Genomic DNA, 20,298 nt, shown 5'->3' with positions numbered 1-20,298 from the left:
TCCCGTCCCGTTATGGTAATGTTAAAACGGGAACGGGACGGGACGGGATTGCTATTTTCAAAACCTATCTCGTCCCGTCCCGCTAACTTTCAGGACGGGACCGGTACGGGATCGGGATTCCGGTACTAAGTGCCCAGCCCTATCCACGTGACAGTGATTGTTTATTAAATTTTAAAATACGTTTTTTAAGTGTAAATAATGGTTTTTAATATTAATAAAATAATTATGAAATAAAGAATATGACATACTGAAATTAAATTTTAATTCCATGACATTAATTGACATGCCAAGCTAAAAAAATACAATTATTTTGACATTTTTGTGTGACATTAAAGGGTGACAGTGAACCTTTCAAAAAAAAAAAAAAGGGTGACAGTGAATGTTTTTGTTTAAATTACTTCCAGGTATATATGCATGACAAAGCATCATATTTAATGGTTCAGTTCCTCCTAAAAAATAATAATAATAATAATGGTTCAGTTTATAAAAAAATTAATAAAACCCAATAGGTATTACTTCTAAGCCGTAAGATTGAAACAAATGGTCAAGATTAAATCTCCATTGCATTCAAAAACCCTCATGTTGCTGACACGTGTTGGTGAGCCCAGACTCCTCCCAGACTTGTTGCACATCGCAACAAAAGTTGCATCCCACGCGCAAAGGGCTGGCACTGGTTCGTCCGTGGGAGAGACACTCCCTACAGGCGCGTCGAAAAAAGGGAGGCGAGCTGCTGACATCAGCCATGTGTGTGGGCTGGGCTGAGGTGGAAAGAACTCACCTAGGTTGGATTACTCCTTTAGCCCGGGTCAGTTTGCTCATTTTCCAATTAACCTAAGTTGAATTTGGGAGATATCTCATTTGTGGGTGGAAGATGGATTTTTTCTCTTGGGTTGGATTGCACATGTGTCAAGTAACCCAGGTTGAATTTTTTTTAATGGGTGGACTTGCTCTTACTATGCTCAAACATGACAATAATGCGCAAATTTTCAAGAACTCTATTGTACGGTGGCGGGCTAATGTTTGGTGGGCGATGATTTCAAGATCTGGTACCCTCATATTCGATCAGATTGTTTCGATCTAGTTTGAGGTTCCAGAACCCGATCTGATGATGGTAGTGAGGAGGAATGGATCTACTTGTTGTCGCTTAAGGAAAGGAGTCGAGTTAAAGTCGATGACTCAGCACACATCATGCGACAGTGCAGGTGCTACCGGCTGCAGAAGTGGTCGGTTTTTGCAGGCACGACTGTGGTGTCGCAGCCTCTGTCGTCTTCAACATGGGCTTAGTTGTATTTGGGCCTGGATTCTGGCCATGGGCCCATTATGGGTTGTTCCATCTTTAATTTTCTGTTATTTTACTTCTGGAGTTGTTTTTTATTTACTGTTTTTAATAATTCCGAACCATCTTTTGGTTTGTAAATGTGAGTTTTGTCCTGGCTTGCGTATCTTGCGTACCATGTTTGCTTTAGGATGGTGACGAGTTCTTTAATTTGTCAAATGGTCACAGCTTTCTAGTGGTAAGATGAAACTAGTGTCACCGGTAATATTTTTTTAGTGGCAATATGGTAGGAAAACTGATAAACATAGTAACTTATGGCTCTGTATGAGTATTGTCTTTCCGATATGTCACCAAAATTGTAAAGCAAATGGAGTAGCCGATAATGCACTTCTTACGAAATGGTGCTTGCTAGAATGCATATGATTGAAAACTCATGGTATTATTTTGGGATGTTTAGGCAATATGAGGTTTAGACTTTATGCCCCCCTCCCCCCTCCCTTGTATTTTGCGGTTTCGTTAATGGTTAAGGCATGAGGGCGGCTGTTTAACCCTTATTCAAAAAAAAAAAAAAAAAAAACTCAAATACTATAACAAGTCTTATGTAAGTCGAACTCACGAGTCACGACTTCTCACTTACAAAACCACAAAAGAGAGAATATTCCACTAGACAAATGGTATTAGGCTATGTCATATTATTTTGTTCACTAAGTTTTTGAAAACTACCAAATAAAACTTTGAATTTTTATCTTCTTTTTTTTCCTCTATGCCTTAACTTGGTAAATTTACCAAAGTAGTCCTTTGCTGATTTATTACTATATTTAATTACCATTATTTAAAAAGGATTGTAGGAATAACATCCAACCATTGACCCTGCGGAATGATTCTCCATTAAATTGCTTTATCCTTTTCTTTTGGGAAGGTCAAGCTAGTGAAGGAGGCCTTCGTATAATTGCATTATGGTGCTAGCTTTCAACGTGAGAAATATGTTTTCAAAAGATTGTTTGCAGCCACGTTTGCATAAATAAATGGAGCTACTAATTTGGTCGCACAGTCAATTCCAAAGTATGAAACCATGATGGTCCCCTGCAACAATTATATATTTCCTTTTCAAAATGTTTTTCTTATGTTTACTATTTTTCTTGTGTTTTCTCATTTTGTTTTTTTTTCTTAAAGGAAAGACGTACGGTCTTATATTAAGTAACGAAAGAAATTACAAGTACATAACTTATCGCAGATGAGCCACGTAAGAATCAAGTCATGAAGGTACCTTAAATCAACCAATTACAATCACCTAAAGAACAAGTCCAGATAAATACTAAAAAAGAAAAAAAAACAAACAGAAAACATAGTAGACTAATGCTAGCAAAACTAGCTTATTGGAAGTCCAAAAAGACTAGGCATGTACAAGCTAGACCCATCCCATAACAAAACACAATGAAAGCCCAGAGAAGCCAAGTAGACTCGCCACCATACACGAACCCTATCGAACCTGAATGAGATCTTGTCGTTGTCTGCACCACCGAGAAGAAAACCAGTGATCACAGCCGTCGTCAACCATCGCTTCAGCTAGACCGGAAGGAAAGGGAACACCCTCTAACTACCGGAGAAATAGAAACCAACAATCATACTACCGACTGCCGTAAAAACCAAACGAGTTCAATGTCCTCCTCTTCCTCCGCTCAAACCTTAATTTTGCTAACACTGCTGCAACCATCGCCTAAACAAACCCTAGTTGTTGTTGCCGCCAGTGACCAAGAGGTCACAAGATGTGCCGAAATGAAGGGATGACGATCGATAAACCGTTTCCAATAAAATCCTACAACACAAATCTTGTCAAAACCAAAGTAAATGGGGATGAAAAAGAGGAACCCACACCACACAATAGCTTTCTCTTATCCACTGAGAGACTCGATCAAAAGGGAATCAGGTCCATCGAATTGGGACAAAAACCGTAAACAAAGAACAAAACCTACGATGAAAGGGGGTTGAAACACCCACGCGTGAGCACCCATAAACTTTTTGGTAAGTGATCAATCTCACTTTTAAGAGGTGGTTTTCTTTGGTTGATAGAGGGGAGCTCATGTGAGGTTGTGGGTGAGGGGGATGATGGAGGTTTCCGAATTTGAAAAGGTTTCTAGATGATCGACATAATAGGAATGAATAATATCCTCTATGACTGAACATATGTCAGAAAATAACCAAAAAACGGTTAAAAACACTACTAGGTGAGATTGAAATCAAATTGATCGATATTAAATTAAGGGATTATGAGAAGAGGCCAAGATAACCCAACCCCAACATTTCACTCGCATTAGTAAATGTGTCATAAGCGTGATTCTTTGTGAGGAAGTTGGAAATGTTGGATTTATATTGATCCGTATGAAGTTAACATTTCATATATAATAACATTAACATGGTCAATAATTAACTTAGCAAATTATACTCAAACAACAATTAATGTAAATCAAATAGTGGAAAAATGGTAATTGTTTTGTTTTGATTTTTTCACTTTTGTTATTACATTATAAATAAATCATTTAAAGAGAGAGAGCTTGTTGTATGATCTTTTTGATCACTTGGTTATGAGTGCGGCTATTGAGACCTCAAAATTTGCTCACTTGACCTCACTCTATTGTGAATTATTAATTGACATATTTATCCTCTTACACAATGACTATTAAGGACACTAATTAAATAAAAAGTAATGTTATATTTATTCTCTCTAAACTTTCTAATTCAATAATAATAGATTGCATTTTATTATTTTCCTTATTGATTATTATTTTTTAGTTTACCACATACTTATTAAAGCATTTATATATTTATATTATCATACATGCATTGTCACATGCTTATACAAAGTGAAAAAATATTTTTACAAAAATTATGATCTATCAATTATTAAAATAATTTATCATCATGACTATAAAAACAAAAAATGTAAACTTACAAAAAAAAAATAGTATATATAAAATAGAGATACAAAAGTAACAAAAATATAGAATAGTTCATGTAAGAACATTCTTTTGATGACCGATAAATAAAATTTGAGACACAATCCTTTTTTTTATATTTTTTTTAAAGAGAAAATAGTATTATTCATGATTCGAATGAACTTTTCTTAAAAATTGATGTCATTGAAAATTATTTCTTACAATTTGATCAAAAAATGAATGTCTAGTGACATTTTATGCAAAATACAAAAAATAAAGAAAATGAAGAAATCAAGGTTGGGAATGAAGGTTTGCGTTAAAAAGAAAAAAGAAAAAAACAGAATTGGAGGTATAGTGAGTGAATAAGAGGTGTAATGAGTAATATACTAATATATATGTGAATTACATAAATAAAGCTATTTTAGGAATTTGAAAAGAGGTCTAATGAGAAAATGATTGTATTTAAAAGTAAAATGGAGGTGTAGAGAGAATGAGAGGTATACTGAGCAAAATTGGAGGTCTTAATAGCCGCACTCCTTGGTTATCCATTCTCCTAAAAAAAAAAAAATTAGTTATTGACGAAGCTGAACAACAAATGCCCTCATACATTTTAGTAATAACTCATCATAGATAGTGTCACTATTGTTATTTTATGTGCCACCATATATTTTGTTTTGTCATCTATCTATATATATATACACACACACTACTATAAAGCCAGACCCTTAAAAACTTCACCAAACTGTAAACTTTCATAACTACCCTTAATGAACCAACTAACACAAATACAAACAAGGGTTGTTATAATAAAAGCAAAATCAAAATCAAAATCAAAATAAATTAAATAAATAGATAATCATAAAAACTATCGGTTGGTAGCTAAGACGTATAACTGTATAATACGGTAAACTTATTTAACCGCTAACGCTTATTTTTAAGTGATCGTGATCGTAATCGTGATTGTGATTTAGTGCAAATATGCACAGGCAAAAAGCTAGTAAGTCATAATGCCACTTATAGAGTTATGGACGCATAAAAATAGAAATAGACATATAGATGCATATACATAGAGACAGATGCATATATTTTTAAATCGAACTTTTACTTTTGGTGCAATATTGTCCCGCGTGTAGTTTGAATGTATATTTTTGACCGTCGAATATAATTTGAATGATAAATATTTTTATCCTATTCAATATATCCTCAACAAAAGAGAAAATAAAAATTAGTTCTTGCATTATTGACCCCACAAAAAGCTGAAAGATACTTGATGATTGAGTGGGAGACACATTATTTGCTCTATGCTATTTTGGTAGTGGAAGCATAGTAGTTCATCTTTTTGTTGCTTTGTGTTTTCTAGTCTTTAGTAAGGGCAAATCCCCAAAGTGAAGGGGCCTCCGAAGATCAAGGGTTTCTAGCTAGTGGGGACTGTGAGGCTTCTTTCATTTTCAGTTTCGAGTTGATTGGAATCGAGTCTGTTCAGAATCGGGACCGACAAATTTGGTACCGGTGTGACTACTCCGATCATCAAATTTAAGGGACCATTTCATTTAAGCTTGCATGCCAAAATCAATGACATTTCACCAACCAGAATTTATAACTAGATCAATCATAGAAATGGATTTGATGTGAACATGAGAGGGGTCAAAAGCAACCTTCGATCCACATTCACAACGCCTCGCGTGCTTAGGTTTCATAATCAACAATTAAGATGCTCATGACTTAGCTTAGGTCTATCAGCTCATGGGCGGATGAGACATGTCACTTGTTTTGTTTTGTCACAGTTTTTGTAAGCGACTCTTTTTTGTGATTGTAAAACGTAATTCATATCAAAACTCTTCAGTTATTCGTATTCTTAACGGTTAGATCGTTAACTTCTAGCTATAAGCAAATGCATATCAACCATTAATGTTCTAAACCCTGATGGTCACAAACAAAGAGACATAGGTTTATCTCTTCACAAATTCAGGATGGGGTCTAGTAATCTAGTTAATTCATATGCTCAATACCAATTCTACGAATGAGTAACTTTATACATGTGATCATAGTCTAAAATTATTTGGTCAAACTTTCTGTAGTTATTTTCAACTTATTTAAGACAACATTATAGGTTTATTTCTTGTCAACACACTACTGTACTATTTGCTTTACCAATGGCGCGGTCCATTCCCTACACATCATGTTAGCGTCTATGCCATTTATAGCGTCTGTTCATGCGGCGGTCTCCAATAACTCGAAGGGTAAGACCCGACTCATCCGAGATTGAAGGTTCCTTCCTTTGTGTTTTTTTTAGGGTAGAGACCAAATTTCAAAGCGGAGCATCTCACGACCAACAAAGGAGGAATCAAGTCAATCAACAAAAGAGCCATATTAGCTTTTATGTGGGGGATGTCGAATCAAAGCTTGCGGAACAAGAAAAATTGCTTCTCAAAAAATAGTGAGTGAAGGAGATGTCGTTGAAAGACTAGGTCGGCAATCAATGTTCTAAAATAAGGCCGCCCAGCCCATCTTAGTCACATCTATGCGCTCCAAGCTGTCCTCCGCCCTAATGGTGCCTGGGCGGTGTAGGTGTCTTAATCGATTTTTTTAGGCTCAAGTAATTGTTTTATTCTAGTATTATCATATATGCTTACATTCTCACCGTATTTTGTTAGGAATAATTTCAAGTATGAACATAACAAATGCAATTTTATCACTCTTTAAATCCTTATATATATGTATATATTCAATTATATAGATACAATTTATACAAATAAAAATAAATTAAAAATTATAAAATACAAATCCGCCTAGAAGCCCGTTTACTCGTCTAGGCGCTCCAAGCTAGCCTTGGCCTTAGTAGCGCTTAGCAAGTTTTCTAAAGTTCTTGGATCAGCTGCCAATTAAGGGACCCATACCTACGTCTTGGAGCCGAGCATTACTTGAATCATTTTGACAAAGTTCTTGGCTTTTAGATGTGTTGCATTTTCCCGTAAATGTGGCAAGTGAAGTATGAGGGGAAAATGTCACACGTGTGAATTGTAACACCTCTAAATGTGTGGCCTTTGCTCAATATTGTAGTCGTGACGTCCTTATAACATTGAGAACAGAAGAAGCGGGTGAGAGTGTATCAAAAAAGCGGAGACCACCCAAGTCCACTCAAAATGAGCCACAAACTCACAATAACAGGACCACGATTCCCACAATAAACATAGAAACAAACGTATCTTTCTCGCAAGAAAAATTTTTAGGTAGAGATTTCCCTACCATGTGATGGTGAGACTATCTAGTAGAATGCAACAAATTTTATGCAAATACCACACTTATCTCTGTTTTTTAAATACACAATATCCATAAATACTCATACATGTCATCCTACTGTATGTCCTTCGACCACATTGGTATGTCCTTCGACCACATAGCGTAGTCCTACATAAGAATCTCTCCTTTAGGAGACCTAACCAGTGCATCAAAATTAAAAGACGTTCGTATCCGAAAAACATTCGATATTAACGTAGCTCTTCAAAATTATTTATTTATCATTTCTCAGGATACTTTATTGTGGACTCATTACAGCCCAAACATATATACAACCCGGCAGCCCAACCCGCTGTGATCCAAACGATGTCGTTTACATGAATAAATTTCGACTCGGAACTAACTTGAGAAAAAAGCTTACTTCCTCTTATTAAAACGCAGAAACCCAGATGAGCACTAGAGTCTGATACAGAAAACCCAAAGCCCTAAAGAGCAGCGAAGAAGAAGACGAAGAAGCTCAGCAATCGAATATGAGTCGCGGTAGTGGTGGAGGATACGACCGTCATATCACGATCTTCTCACCCGAGGGTCGTCTCTTCCAAGTCGGTATGTCATTCTAATCCACTACCTCAGTTGATATTTCTCAAATCTAAACCTAGGGTTAGGGCTTCGGAAGTGGTCAATTTTAGGTCTTTCTGTGATCAAGACCCATTGATTTTTGTTTTCGTTTGATGGTGAAATCTGAGGGGAAGAGGGAAAACGACGAGAGTGAATTACTTTAAGTATGAAATCTTTGAATGTTTAATTTGATTGGAATTGGTAACAGCTTGATTGTTGATTTGGTTGGAAGCTTAGAAGTTTGAGGAAAAAAGAAGAGAAAATATTAATTTTTTGGTAACAAGATCCAAAATGTACATTGCGAGTTAGTAATGGTTAGCATATAACAGTTTCTGAGTTTGGTTTTTGTGATTTATGAATAGAATATGCGTTTAAGGCTGTGAAGTCTGCCGGGATTACCTCCATCGGTGTCCGAGGGAAGGATTCAGTATGTGTTGTGACTCAGAAGAAAGTCCCGGTGAGTATTACTGGTTCATATTTCCATGAGTTTGTTTGACCATGAGCTGAGTTTGTGTGGGCTGTAACTGTTATGAAGTGTTTGCGGGCTATAATTCTAATCAAATTTGTGCAGGACAAGCTTTTGGATCAGTCTAGTGTCACTCATCTCTTCCCCATTACGAAGTTCCTAGGGTTGCTGGCTACTGGCATGACAGGTTCCCTCCTGACTCCAACTAACATGAATTTGTTTTTAGGCTTTATATGTGTGTATATATGTATAAGTTGCTTGAGTTCTCGAATACTTGTTGTCCGAAGCTCACATTTTCTTCATCCTCTTGGCATGTTGTTTTATAGCGGATGCAAGGACCCTAGTATCACAAGCAAGGAATGAAGCTGCTGACTTCCGATTCAAAAATGGATATGAGATGCCTGTAGATGTATTGGCTAACTGGTAATGAGTTGAACTGTTTCTGCCATATGATGCTAAATTGGACAAGAACTTTTAGAATAATTGCTTCATTTCTCTAATTTTCACTTATCGAGTTTAAAAGTTCAAAGAGATTTTTCTCCCATCCTCTCAAATGTTAAATAGAGAAGTAAATCAACAATGGGGTGCCGTGGTATGTGGACATGCTTTGCGGTTGGTTCTTCTTTCTTTCCATATGCCTACTATTCCTCTCCCTCTCTCCTCCTCTCTCTCTCTCTCTCTCTCTCTCTCTCTCACATGTGATTTGCTCATTGACTTAAAACACCTAGTATTTTTCCTGGTATGGTGAATGGTTTCAGGGTAAAGTGGATTTGAGTAGTTTAGAATTCAACGGATTTAGATATGCACCTTCAACAGATTATGGCAAAAGTACCTAAATCAAACATTGAAACAAAGTCTTAGAGCAAGGACCACAACTCAGGATCTCAAACGATTACTGTAGTACTAGTTCCAGATTATGCAATCTGAACATTTCAAAATACCCCACATCACAAATGTTTTTTACCTCATAAATATGTATGGTAGTCACAAAGGTATTGTGATTTGTGAACCTGGCTTTCCCGTGGTTCCTGGATAGCCACAGGACAGCTAACAATAAACCCCTTTACTTGCTGTCCATTTCATCATAGCACATGTTTATCTTCATATGGCCTATAAATTTCATGATCTTCCACTGATATCATTTGTGCATACAGGATTGCAAACAAATCACAAGTCTATACACAACATGCTTATATGAGACCACTGGGAGTAGGTCTGTTTCTTGTTCTCTTCTTCTTGCAAAGTACATCGTGCAATAACGTACATTGATTGTGTATTTTTTTTTCCCTCTCTTTATCCTCTCGCTATATATTTATTAGTTGTCTTACTTTTTTTTTACTGATAGTGTATGTTTTCTACAATGTTATGTTGTCTTGAAGTTGCTATGGTGTTGGGTGTTGATGAAGAGACCGGACCTCAACTCTATAAGTGTGACCCAGCTGGTCATTACTTTGGTCATAAGGTACGTCCAAATTTAATTCGTAATTTAATCTGGAGAAAGAAAATATGTGAAAAGTTAGTAGATGATGCCATCAGAACCTTCCTACACTTGTCTAGAAGTTTCTTCTCTGTAGCTCTGTAGCGAACCCTTTTGGATGACTGATTCAAGACACTTAGGTGGCTCTTAATTTGCATCTTTCCCATTTATAAAAGACAACTCAGCTTGCACCATTACAAACTTTGATCATTTTCACAGAAGATTGGAACATTGATCTTGAATACATTACTGTTTTTGTAGTTTCACAGGCAAACTTATCTCTTCTATCTCTGCTTTATGAGAGCATCTATCTATACCTTTAGTTCTCAACTGTTAAGTAATTGTATATCTCAGGCCACAAGTGCTGGATTGAAAGAACAAGAGGCAATTAATTTCTTAGAGAAGAAAATGAAGAATGACCCTTCCTTTACTTATGACGAGACTGTGCAGGTAGATGTTCCTTGTCCTTTTAGCTGTTTACTGTTTTGAGAGTAATACGGGCTCACTGAAAAAATCAAATATATTTTCATGAATTACTTTATTTTGTAAATAGAAAATTATCTATTCCCGCAAAGATCAAAACTAAATTTCTTTCTGGAGATTTTGGACCTGGTTTTTACCAGGTGATACTTAACAAAGATAGCATTGTTACTATGCATGATTCTTTCTCTGACATTCAATAATCCTTTCCTTGTTAGACTGCCATTTCTGCACTGCAATCAGTTCTGCAAGAGGATTTCAAGGCCACAGAAATTGAGGTATTGGAGCAACTTCTTTATATTTGAGTATTGTTTATTTTTCTAAACTACAAATATGGAGGCAATATTTTCTTGCATGGTAGGAGTGCTTTATGACACTGAACTTCTGAACAGCAAATTCAATTATTTCTAGTTATATGAGACTTGAGAGATATCAACAACGCTCTTCAGTCTTACATTTAGTAGGAAAGCATGTAACACGGCATCATACTGTTATATTATACATTGGTAGTGGTGAAAAAGGAAAAGAAAAAAAACCTGTTTTGTTGCTATAACGTTTGTGCTGTTAACTTTAACTACACATTCTTTATGTTTGTATTTTTATGTGCCAAAATCCCTTGCAGTTGGATATGGTTTTGTGACAGTAATAATGTTAATGACTTCTCTGTTTTCTTTTAGGTTGGAGTGGTGAGTATGGAGAATCCCGCTTTTAGAGTGTTGTCCACTGAAGAGATTGATGAGCACTTGACAGCCATAAGTGAGCGAGATTGATTCCTGGGGCAAAACCTGATACTGTCTGGAGGGTTGCTTTTCATTGTGATAAAATGCCGGATGTTTTTCTGTCCCCCTTGCAATATCATATGCTTCTTTTAAACGTTAAACAATTGCTTAAGCAGTTTGCCTGGGATGTTTAACACACCTTCTATATCTCTTATTAGCTGAAATTACTACAGTTGAATTGCGGTGTTTCCCAAAAAGCCTTGTATTCACGGGATATCTATTTCCATAATTGTTTTCAATTTTCATTGTCAAATCACAATGCCTCCGTTTCCGTAGTCCGTAGTTGGGTGATAGTTTGAACAATCCAAACCTCATATTCATATTTTTCTTCTTTGGATGCATATATTTCCTTGGGCAGGGTATCAGCGACCTAAAATTGGAAATTTATACATAAATTATGACACCTATTGGCACCAGATTTTTAAGAGGCAGGTATGTATGAATTTCCAATTTTAGGTCTGGTGCCATTAAGTCTGGTGCCAATCGGTGCCATAATTCACCTAATTGATGCTTGTCCTGATACTTGAAACTTGAAATTGATGCTTGTGCTTATGCTTGAAATACACTACACAGTGCACACATAGGTACAAGAACATAACTGGAAGAAATAAGATATGTTGAGGAACGTCTCGCTCCTACCTCGTTACGACAACCAAAGCATTAAAAAAATGCGGTATTTTCTTCTCTATGAAGAAAATCCTTGTTCCCGTTTTGGTAGAGGACTCTTGAAAATGGTGTGATAAAGGTTGGCAGAGCTGTTAAAACCTATATGTGTAGAGTTCGAGTTCCAACTCCCAACAGTCGGTGGCCAATAGGTCTGACGGGTCTTCAAGTTTGTGCGATTGCGGCTGAAGATTAGTTTGGTTTTACTAAAATACTTTCGTGGACCTTGGCTTGAATACCGGCTGAATAAGTGTACTACTAACTTGCTAATATCATTCGTTCGAATACTGAGTGAGTGTACTACTACCTTGCTGATATAACCGAAATGGTCAGGTGGCTGCTACCTCACTCCCTATCAAAAAAAGAAAAAAGAAAAAAATGTCTTAAGTCTAACCAACCTAGCTTACTACCAAAAATCCAGACGAAAAACAAAGAAAAAAAATAGTACCAAACGATGGGCAAGAGGCGCGTAGACGAAGGCGTGCAGAAAACCAGGAGAAGGTCGGTTTCTAGTTTCTACGTACGCTTCGTTCGTTTCCCGCCACGTGTCACCCCTCCCTTAACCCCACAAAAACTCCGCCGCTGCTCTTGTTTGCCGTTTCCTTTCGTTTCCGAAAACCTCCCTCCCTTTCGTTCTCTCTCTAATATTATTCCCAATTCATATGCACGCTTTGCTTCTATCTTAATCTTCTCGATGCCTTACAGACGAAGCCATCATTAATCTCTCAAAATCGATCTCTTCAGGTACGCTTCATTCTCTCCCAATCCATATTATCCATGTTTAGGTTTCTCCAATTTCGTTCCCCAAACATTTCGTGCCAATTAATCGAGAAATTCCGATGATTATTTTACTGGTTTAAATAATTGTTTCTGTTTGATTGTGTGATTAGGGATAGTAAGCTGATGGCAACTGCAACTATGGCCACCGCAGCCGGTGCAGCTGCTCTCTTGTATTACACATTGAACCGCAAGTTACAGACCGGCGGCGCTGATGATGACGAAACAGGCGGTGTCTTGCCCAATCAGGCGCCTTTGGGGATTGACCGGGTTTCCAATAGGTTAATTCAGGCCCCGGCTACGTGGCTCGAGACTATTTCCACATTGTCTGAGACTCTTAGGTTTACTTACTCTGAGACTCTCGGTAAGTGGCCTATTGGGGATTTGGCTTTCGGAATCAGCTTCCTCCTCAAGAGGCAGGTATGGCTTTACTCTGTCGTCGTTGAATTCCCCTAATTTGATAATCGTTTGAAGATTTCGTTTGTCTGAATGTATTACTGGGTTTACGGATGGAAATGTTGAAAGTTTGGCTGTAATTCAGAGATAAAGCGAAATTTGTAAATGTAAACTTGTGTATTGCAACTAACACTAAGAGTAGTACTCGATACGATTTTGCAAAAACACCGCAGAAGTTACGCTATGAATTTGACTACAGAGCATAATTGTATTTAATCGTTGGAATCTGATATTAAATCATTAGATGATGTTCGAGTTGTGCTTGTACCAAGCAATCCTGTATCTTGAATTGAAGAGTGATACTTGGTAATTACTTTGTAGGGAAACCTACTTGTTGATGGTGTATTTGGTGGAGAAGACAGTCAACAGCTAAAGGGGCCTGAAATTGTAGAGGAACTTAAGTACCTCTTGAACTTATTGACACTGTGTTGGCACTTCTCCAAGAAACCTTTTCCTTTATTTTTAGAGGAGACGGGTTATTCTGAAGAGAATGTTCTTCTTCAGGAACCTAAAGCAGGAGTAAGTTATGTTTTCACGCAAGTTGTTACTGTTATTGATTGGTCATCACTGCTGTTTGCATATTTTACTGTGAACAGTTTTGATTATTTTCTCAGTTACTCAACAGCTGTATCTATCGATTAAATGAAGTTCTGTATGTGCTTGTGTTGTGCAGATCTTGAAGCCTGCTTTTACAGTTCTAGTTGATCATGACCTAAAATGTTTTCTCTTGTTGATTCGTGGAACCCATAGTATCAAGGACACTCTAACAGCAGCAACAGGAGCTGTTGTACCTTTCCATCATAGTGTTGTGAATGAGGGTGGGGTCACCGATCTAGTGTTGGGTTATGCACATTGTGGAATGGTTGCGGCTGCAAGGTGGATTGCAAAGCTTGCAAAACCGTGTCTTTTGGAAGCTCTTGAGCAATATCCTGACTATGAACTTAAGGTAATGTCATTGGTTAGATGTTAGATAGTCTTACCAATTATCTTAGTAAGTTAATTAGTGTGCCTTTTGATGACTACTTAAATATCCATTTTCATGTACAGTAATCGTTTCTGGTTCTTGTATTCTGCGATGATATCTCTAGAAAATAACCTTCTAGAAAGTACATTTTATTCATGATATATATTTGCGGATTACTTATTTTTAGCATAGGTACTCCTACTTGGTATATAATTATCCAAGTCATGTTTATCAGACAAGAATAGTTACTCTCTTCATTAACTTAATTGAAATTACAATCATTTTAGTATTCTAGCCTCTTGTGACACACTAACATTGGAGGGCCCAAATAAAATGGCCTATATATGAAGGATATTCGACCTTTTGATATATACTTTGACATCCTAAAATCAGTCACGAGTAGAGTTCGTTTTTTCCCCTTACAATTTCACCAATTTGTCCTTAATAAACGTCTTAATGGTTATAAACAGATTGTAGGCCATTCTTTGGGGGGAGGCACTGCAGCACTTCTAACATATATATTGCGTGAGCAGAAAGAATTTGCAACAACCACTTGTGTGACGTTTGCTCCAGGTTTGTTTTTATTACTTGTCATAACTAATATAAAATCAGTGCTGCATTAACTCCAAGCAATAGTTTATGTGATGTATTTTGCTCTGATATTTCTTGAGTTTAGCATGATAAAACCATATGTTCTTTTGCTTTATGCTATTGGTTCTAACTCGGTATGTAAATGCAGCTGCCTGTATGACATGGGAATTGGCAGAATCAGGAGCTAATTTTATTATTTCTGTTGTGAATGGTGCCGACTTAGTGCCTACCTTCTCTGCTGCATCAGTGGATGATTTACGTGCTGAGGTTATGCTCTTGAATTTAATGATGAATATTTTTATATTTTAAGTGTATCATAATTTGATTGGAGGTTAACTAGCAGTTTTCCCCGAATGTGTTGGTATGGAATGATGTTAATTTCCTAGTACTGGATTTCTATTGTTGCTGTTAAAAGGTTTTTCATTATGCGGCTTTGTTTCTTTCACGTGTCCACACCCCTGTCCCCTGGGTTCGGTGTTCTGTGTTCTTAAGTTATATTCAAAGTACTTCACTTGAAGTTGAATGAAGGGGCTGGAGAAATCATATAGAATCTCGCTGATATGCTCTTTTTCAATTCTCTATTGTGTAGTTCTACATAAAGACCATTGCTTTGAATTTCTGGAAAGGATTTAAGTGTTAGTTGTATATGCCTAAATTTTTGTGAGAGCTTGTAAGGTCTTTCGTAAATGTACCAAGACATCTGTATGACGCAATCAGTTGGTTGTTAAGTAGTTGAAAACTTGCATGCTTGGTATAGTTTTGTTGGAACATTGCTAATGCTTGCAATTTTCAAAATTTTAATATTTCTAACAGTGTGGCGTAAATTTGTACAGGTAACTGCTTCTGCTTGGCTAAATGATCTGAGAAATCAGATCGAGCAGACAAGAATCCTTAGCACCGTCTATCGTTCTGCTTCAGCTTTGGGTTCACGACTTCCATCCATTGCCACTGCTAAAGCAACAGTTGCAGGGGCAGGGGCCATTCTGCGCCCTGTTTCCAATGGTACACAGGTATCCCACCTTACTTCTAATCTCATTTAGTTGCACATCATTTTGCTTTCCTTTTCGAATCACCTTGGTTTCTTGTGACTATTGCATACTATTCAATTATTCATCATGTCTCGTGACATCTACCTTATAATTTTTTTATTAGATTGTTGGTAGTTATATTCCTTGAGCATCACTGGTGGGTGTCGAACAAAATTGAGTCTTCTTTTTTGAATTAGAAAGTACTACACCATTTATAGTCCGACTAAAGTATCTTTCAAGAATATTTCATAAAAATTTGGACTTATAAAGGTCCTACACTCTTAACATCTCAATAAACTGCCATTTCTGGCCTACCACTAGTTTATTGCCACCTTGGTTTTGTCACTAAATTTTTGCTGGATGAGGCAAATAATCAAAATTGTAGGTTTATCTAATATCTAAACATCTATTGAACTTATGTGAATAAAAGTGAAATGTAAAATACGTCCACAGTATTATATTAATCACACTTTGAAGATTCTTTCTAATGATTTATTTCAACAATAATCATACTTACTATACGGTAACCTATTTCAAGTCAAAAATGCACAAGGAATCTGTTTTTAGTTTAGTTTAGACTGAGAATAAACTGTATCTGAATACTGGAGTTTATCTATAGAAAAATGTACAGTGCTATTTGGCTTTTAGAGAGCTGGTTTTGAGTCTATATGGAGAGCAAGATTGGTTCTGGGAAAGAAAAGTTCATTATGTACCATGCAATTGTGAATGTTTGGAGTGGATTTCGTGTTATCAAGAAGCTTATTAACATTATGTTGTACAGGTTGTTATGAAAAGAGCTCAGAGCATGGCAGCATGGGCACGTCCTAACCTTCGCTTATCATCATGGAACTGCATGGCTCCACGTCACAGAACCTCAGCTGCCTGTTCAAATTCAAAAGATGAGGCAAATTCTGCAGAGTCCTCCTGTGGTCACGCTGAGACTTCTGAGCCTCTCCTTACTTCTCCTAAGACAATGAAGAGCTCAAGTGTCATTGAAAGCCTTGACCTTCCTGTATCTACATCTGTAAAAATGGAGTGGACTTCGGAGATTGAATGCCCTATTTCTGATGGTAGGATGGGTCCAGCTATTGATGAGGATGAAGGTGACCATGATAGACGTGAAGATCGCATGACTGAAGTTGAATTGTGGCAACAACTTGAGCATGAACTATATGATAGAACAGAAGGTGAGGAGCCGGATGTAGCAAAAGAAATAAGAGAAGAAGAAGAAGCGGCAAGAAGGGAAGAAGAAACCGAAGCGTCAATAAGGGAAGAAGAAGAAGCGGCAATAGCAGAGGTAACCAATGGCCAGCCGGAGAGCTCTTCTCCAGGAATGAAGGAAGCGCACAGGTTTTTTCCTGCAGGAAAAATCATGCATATTGTTACCCTTCATAATGATACTGCCAATTGTGACAGTGGCAGCCCTAGCTCCAGTGGCTCAGATGAGCAGCCGCAGCAGCAGCAGCCAGAAGAGACCAGGATTGGTATGTTCCTCACTCCAAGATCTCTGTACAGTAAGCTGAGGTTGTCGCAAACAATGATCAGCGATCACTTCATGCCAGTGTATAGAAGACGGATAGAGAAGCTGATAAAAGAATTTGAGAAAGAAGCAGCTTCAGTTGGAGAGGTAGTATTATAGGGGAGGGAGCCTGTAATGGTAGTTTGTGTATATGCACCTGCACAGAAGCCCCCACGAATTTTGGAATCGGAGCTGCATTGAGATGACAGCCCTCCACCGCATTGCAGCAATAACAGAACTCATGGTGATCCCAATATGTAACACTACCTGATAGGCATCAAGTACTTTAGGATTGCGGCTCCGCTCATGTGCATCAATTTTGCTGGGACAATGTGTTCGCTCACTTAAAAATATATGGTTGTAAATAAGTTTTTGTTTTACGAGTTACAATTGATTCGTTTTGTATTCGTTTATAGGGTAGGCATAGTGTTCCTGTTTAACTTGTGAATTTACTCTAATATATATATCTATCTATTCTTTGAGATGACGTCATCTACAGTAAATAACAGTGTATTTCCATGTTTTACCCTCACTATTGGGTCGTGCATTCCCAGATGTGCCCTTCGCCTGATTTGCTCCAGATGCTTCTCGATCAGCCCCTCTGCTCCTTTCTCTATCCGTCTCGAAAGTTCACTTTGCTCTTCTGGGTTCTCTTCGCTCTCTCTCTTACACCTGATGTTTTGCACGACTGATCCCTCTCTTTGATTCTTGACGAAAATCTGTGTAGTATTTAAGATTTTGATTCTTCTCTCCCCTGATAGGTAAGCATTTGAGATCGGTCACCGTTGTTTGACTTCTTTTTGTGTTTGGGGTTCTTTTCTAATCGATCAATATGTGTATGCGTTATTGAGATGTTGGTTTTGTCCATTGGTTTTAAATTTAGGTGCATGCAATTTTGGTTGGTGCATATGTATGTAGGTTTCTGTGTTTGGTTAGGGATTTTAATTTGGTTTTGTGGGTGATTAAATAGCATTTATCTATCTATCTGGGTTTTGTCTGGGTTTGTATTTGAGTTGGGTTTCGGGGAAGCATATAAAAAGGTTGAGTTGGATATGAAAAGATGCAATTAGTTTTGTTTTGAATTGATTTATAGATAACTAATTCATAAATTGATTCATGGATGCAGTTTCTCCTCAAGATCGCCAACATCAGTTATTGGGTAAGACTATATATGTCCTCTTTTTCGTCGATCTTTGTTGTTCTCTCCTCTTCCTCTGTCTTTTGTTTAATTCTTGAAGTGATCGTCTTTAGTATCCTTATTACCAGGCCGATCTGATCGATTTTGGGTGATTGGTTTTTGTTTCTGTCTTCTTTTTTCTGTTACCAGAATTTGTCGTTGATTTCTTCTTTCAGAAAAGGGAGTATTATCAGAGCCAAGAAATGTCAAATAATTGGTGTTGCTTAAAACATTTGGTCAAAAGAGTAGGTAGTGAATCTCTATGACCAAAATGAATTGATTTTTTTTTTTGTTTTGTTTTGTTTTGCTGAAGGCTTTAGGTTTCTAGACAATTTGGATTTCTGTACAATACATCTTCAGACAGGTATTACTAGCTGTGTTTAGATAACTAGCTGAGTTTTGTATAAATTTAAAAGGTGAATATGTCATTAGTCTTTTTATATACATCCAAAGAGTAATCATATAATTAAGTATTAGATTGATAAGTTAATACCATATAATCATATATATCTTAACAGATTGAACATAGAGTTCAGCTACCTCTTTCTGCAAATACCATATAAATAATACATTATTTACATATCGCAGAAAGAGACGGTCCACTGCAATACTTCAATCCTAAGATTTTCGACTCAGTGGTTGGTGGTACGAGCACTGCTCAGCTCCAAATTGCTCTAGACAGCTGACAGAAAAGCAATACAGTGATCAGTGTATTTCTCAACATCATGGTGTGCAAACACCAATACCATTGTAAGTTACTTTACCAAACTTTGACCATTGTAATTTCTCCCTCATGAAGATGATATAACTGGAAAGTTATGAAGGAAACTACAATATTGTTCCCATGATGTAGCACAGTTTTTTAATTTCTTTTTCTTCACCATTATTCTTTTTCTCTCTTTGTCATATAGCTCCCTGTATTTTTCCTTTGCTTTTATCATTAAATAATTATATGGTGTGTAGACCTGGATTCCTTTGATCTCAAGTTACTGGGATTATCACAGGCTCACCTTTCACCTTACTTTCATCATCTGCTCTATTTTCATTTTTGTTATCATCTCCTACACAGTTACAGGGTGTTTATGTCAATCAAGGATGATGATGATGATGAAGCGATTGTCACGCTAAATGGGAAAGGAAGCACACCAACTATTTGGTTATACATGTGAGGAACTACTCAGCAAGACGGCCTATGAAACTCAACAGACTCTACTTGACAATTACCCAAAATCATGAGTTTGAAATCAAAGTTAATCCCAATGATGATCTAATGGTTAGAAGCATTCACTCAGCTGCAAAGAATTCAACTCCAGCAATACAAGCAGATTCTACCATTGAAACACCAAGAAATTTATGAGTAAAAGAGAACAGTCACTCTAGCTGGGAAAGCACTACTCATCGCAGAATCAGAGAAGAAATCAAAGAGGTATACGCTTCTTTCTAAACTCAAACTAAATTCACTCTAAACTTCGTTTTATTTTATTTTTACAATAAACAATGACGTTGTCAACTCTTTCACTAAAACTTAAGGGTGTGGACCAGGTCAAGGAAGGAGCAACAACCAGACAGTATGATCAAAAATAGAAGATGAAACGAATACCGGTAAATATTTAGTGTATATTTTGCTACAGTAACATACTGATGCCAGCTGCACTTTTGTATGATAGTAGTAGCATACATATTGGAGCTGTCACATCCCGACCCTTATATTTTTACCTTATTTACTAGCTTGATTATAATAAGAATTTTACCGTCTCGATCATTGAGTTAATAGCTTAATTGGTCCCTAGAGGGGTTTCAGGGTCGATTTTAGTGCTGAGGATTATTCGTGGGAGAAAATATGACGACGGTAAAAAT

The 20,298-nt window shown here is 37.0% G+C and overlaps 2 protein-coding genes across 2 annotated transcripts; both read left to right on the top strand.

Annotated features, from left to right (window-relative positions):
- The first annotated feature begins 7,854 nt into the window (after nucleotides 1–7,854).
- Nucleotides 7,855–11,520, top strand: LOC101304019 (proteasome subunit alpha type-6-like). Its single transcript, XM_004303658.1, has 9 exons — nucleotides 7,855–8,052; nucleotides 8,427–8,521; nucleotides 8,636–8,717; nucleotides 8,857–8,953; nucleotides 9,685–9,743; nucleotides 9,910–9,992; nucleotides 10,362–10,457; nucleotides 10,706–10,765; nucleotides 11,165–11,520. Exons 1-9 carry the CDS (start codon nucleotides 7,977–7,979, stop codon nucleotides 11,255–11,257), a joined length of 741 nt encoding a protein of 246 aa, XP_004303706.1. The 5' UTR covers nucleotides 7,855–7,976; the 3' UTR covers nucleotides 11,258–11,520.
- A 1,312-nt stretch (nucleotides 11,521–12,832) lies between these two features.
- On the top strand, nucleotides 12,833–17,745 carry LOC101303724. Its single transcript, XM_004303657.1, has 8 exons — nucleotides 12,833–13,126; nucleotides 13,484–13,681; nucleotides 13,836–14,108; nucleotides 14,597–14,699; nucleotides 14,866–14,984; nucleotides 15,551–15,727; nucleotides 16,527–16,733; nucleotides 16,782–17,745. The coding sequence occupies exons 1-8, from the start codon at nucleotides 12,833–12,835 to the stop codon at nucleotides 17,382–17,384; spliced, it is 1,974 nt and encodes a 657-aa protein (XP_004303705.1). The 3' UTR covers nucleotides 17,385–17,745.
- Nucleotides 17,746–20,298: the final 2,553 nt, after the last annotated feature.

The sequence above is a fragment of the Fragaria vesca genome, linkage group LG6, assembly GCF_000184155.1.
Source record: "Fragaria vesca subsp. vesca linkage group LG6, FraVesHawaii_1.0, whole genome shotgun sequence".
NCBI classification, from domain to species: Eukaryota; Viridiplantae; Streptophyta; class Magnoliopsida; order Rosales; family Rosaceae; genus Fragaria; species Fragaria vesca.
Note: the sequence above shows the minus strand (reverse complement) of the source record. Positions and strands in the feature narration are given on the sequence as shown.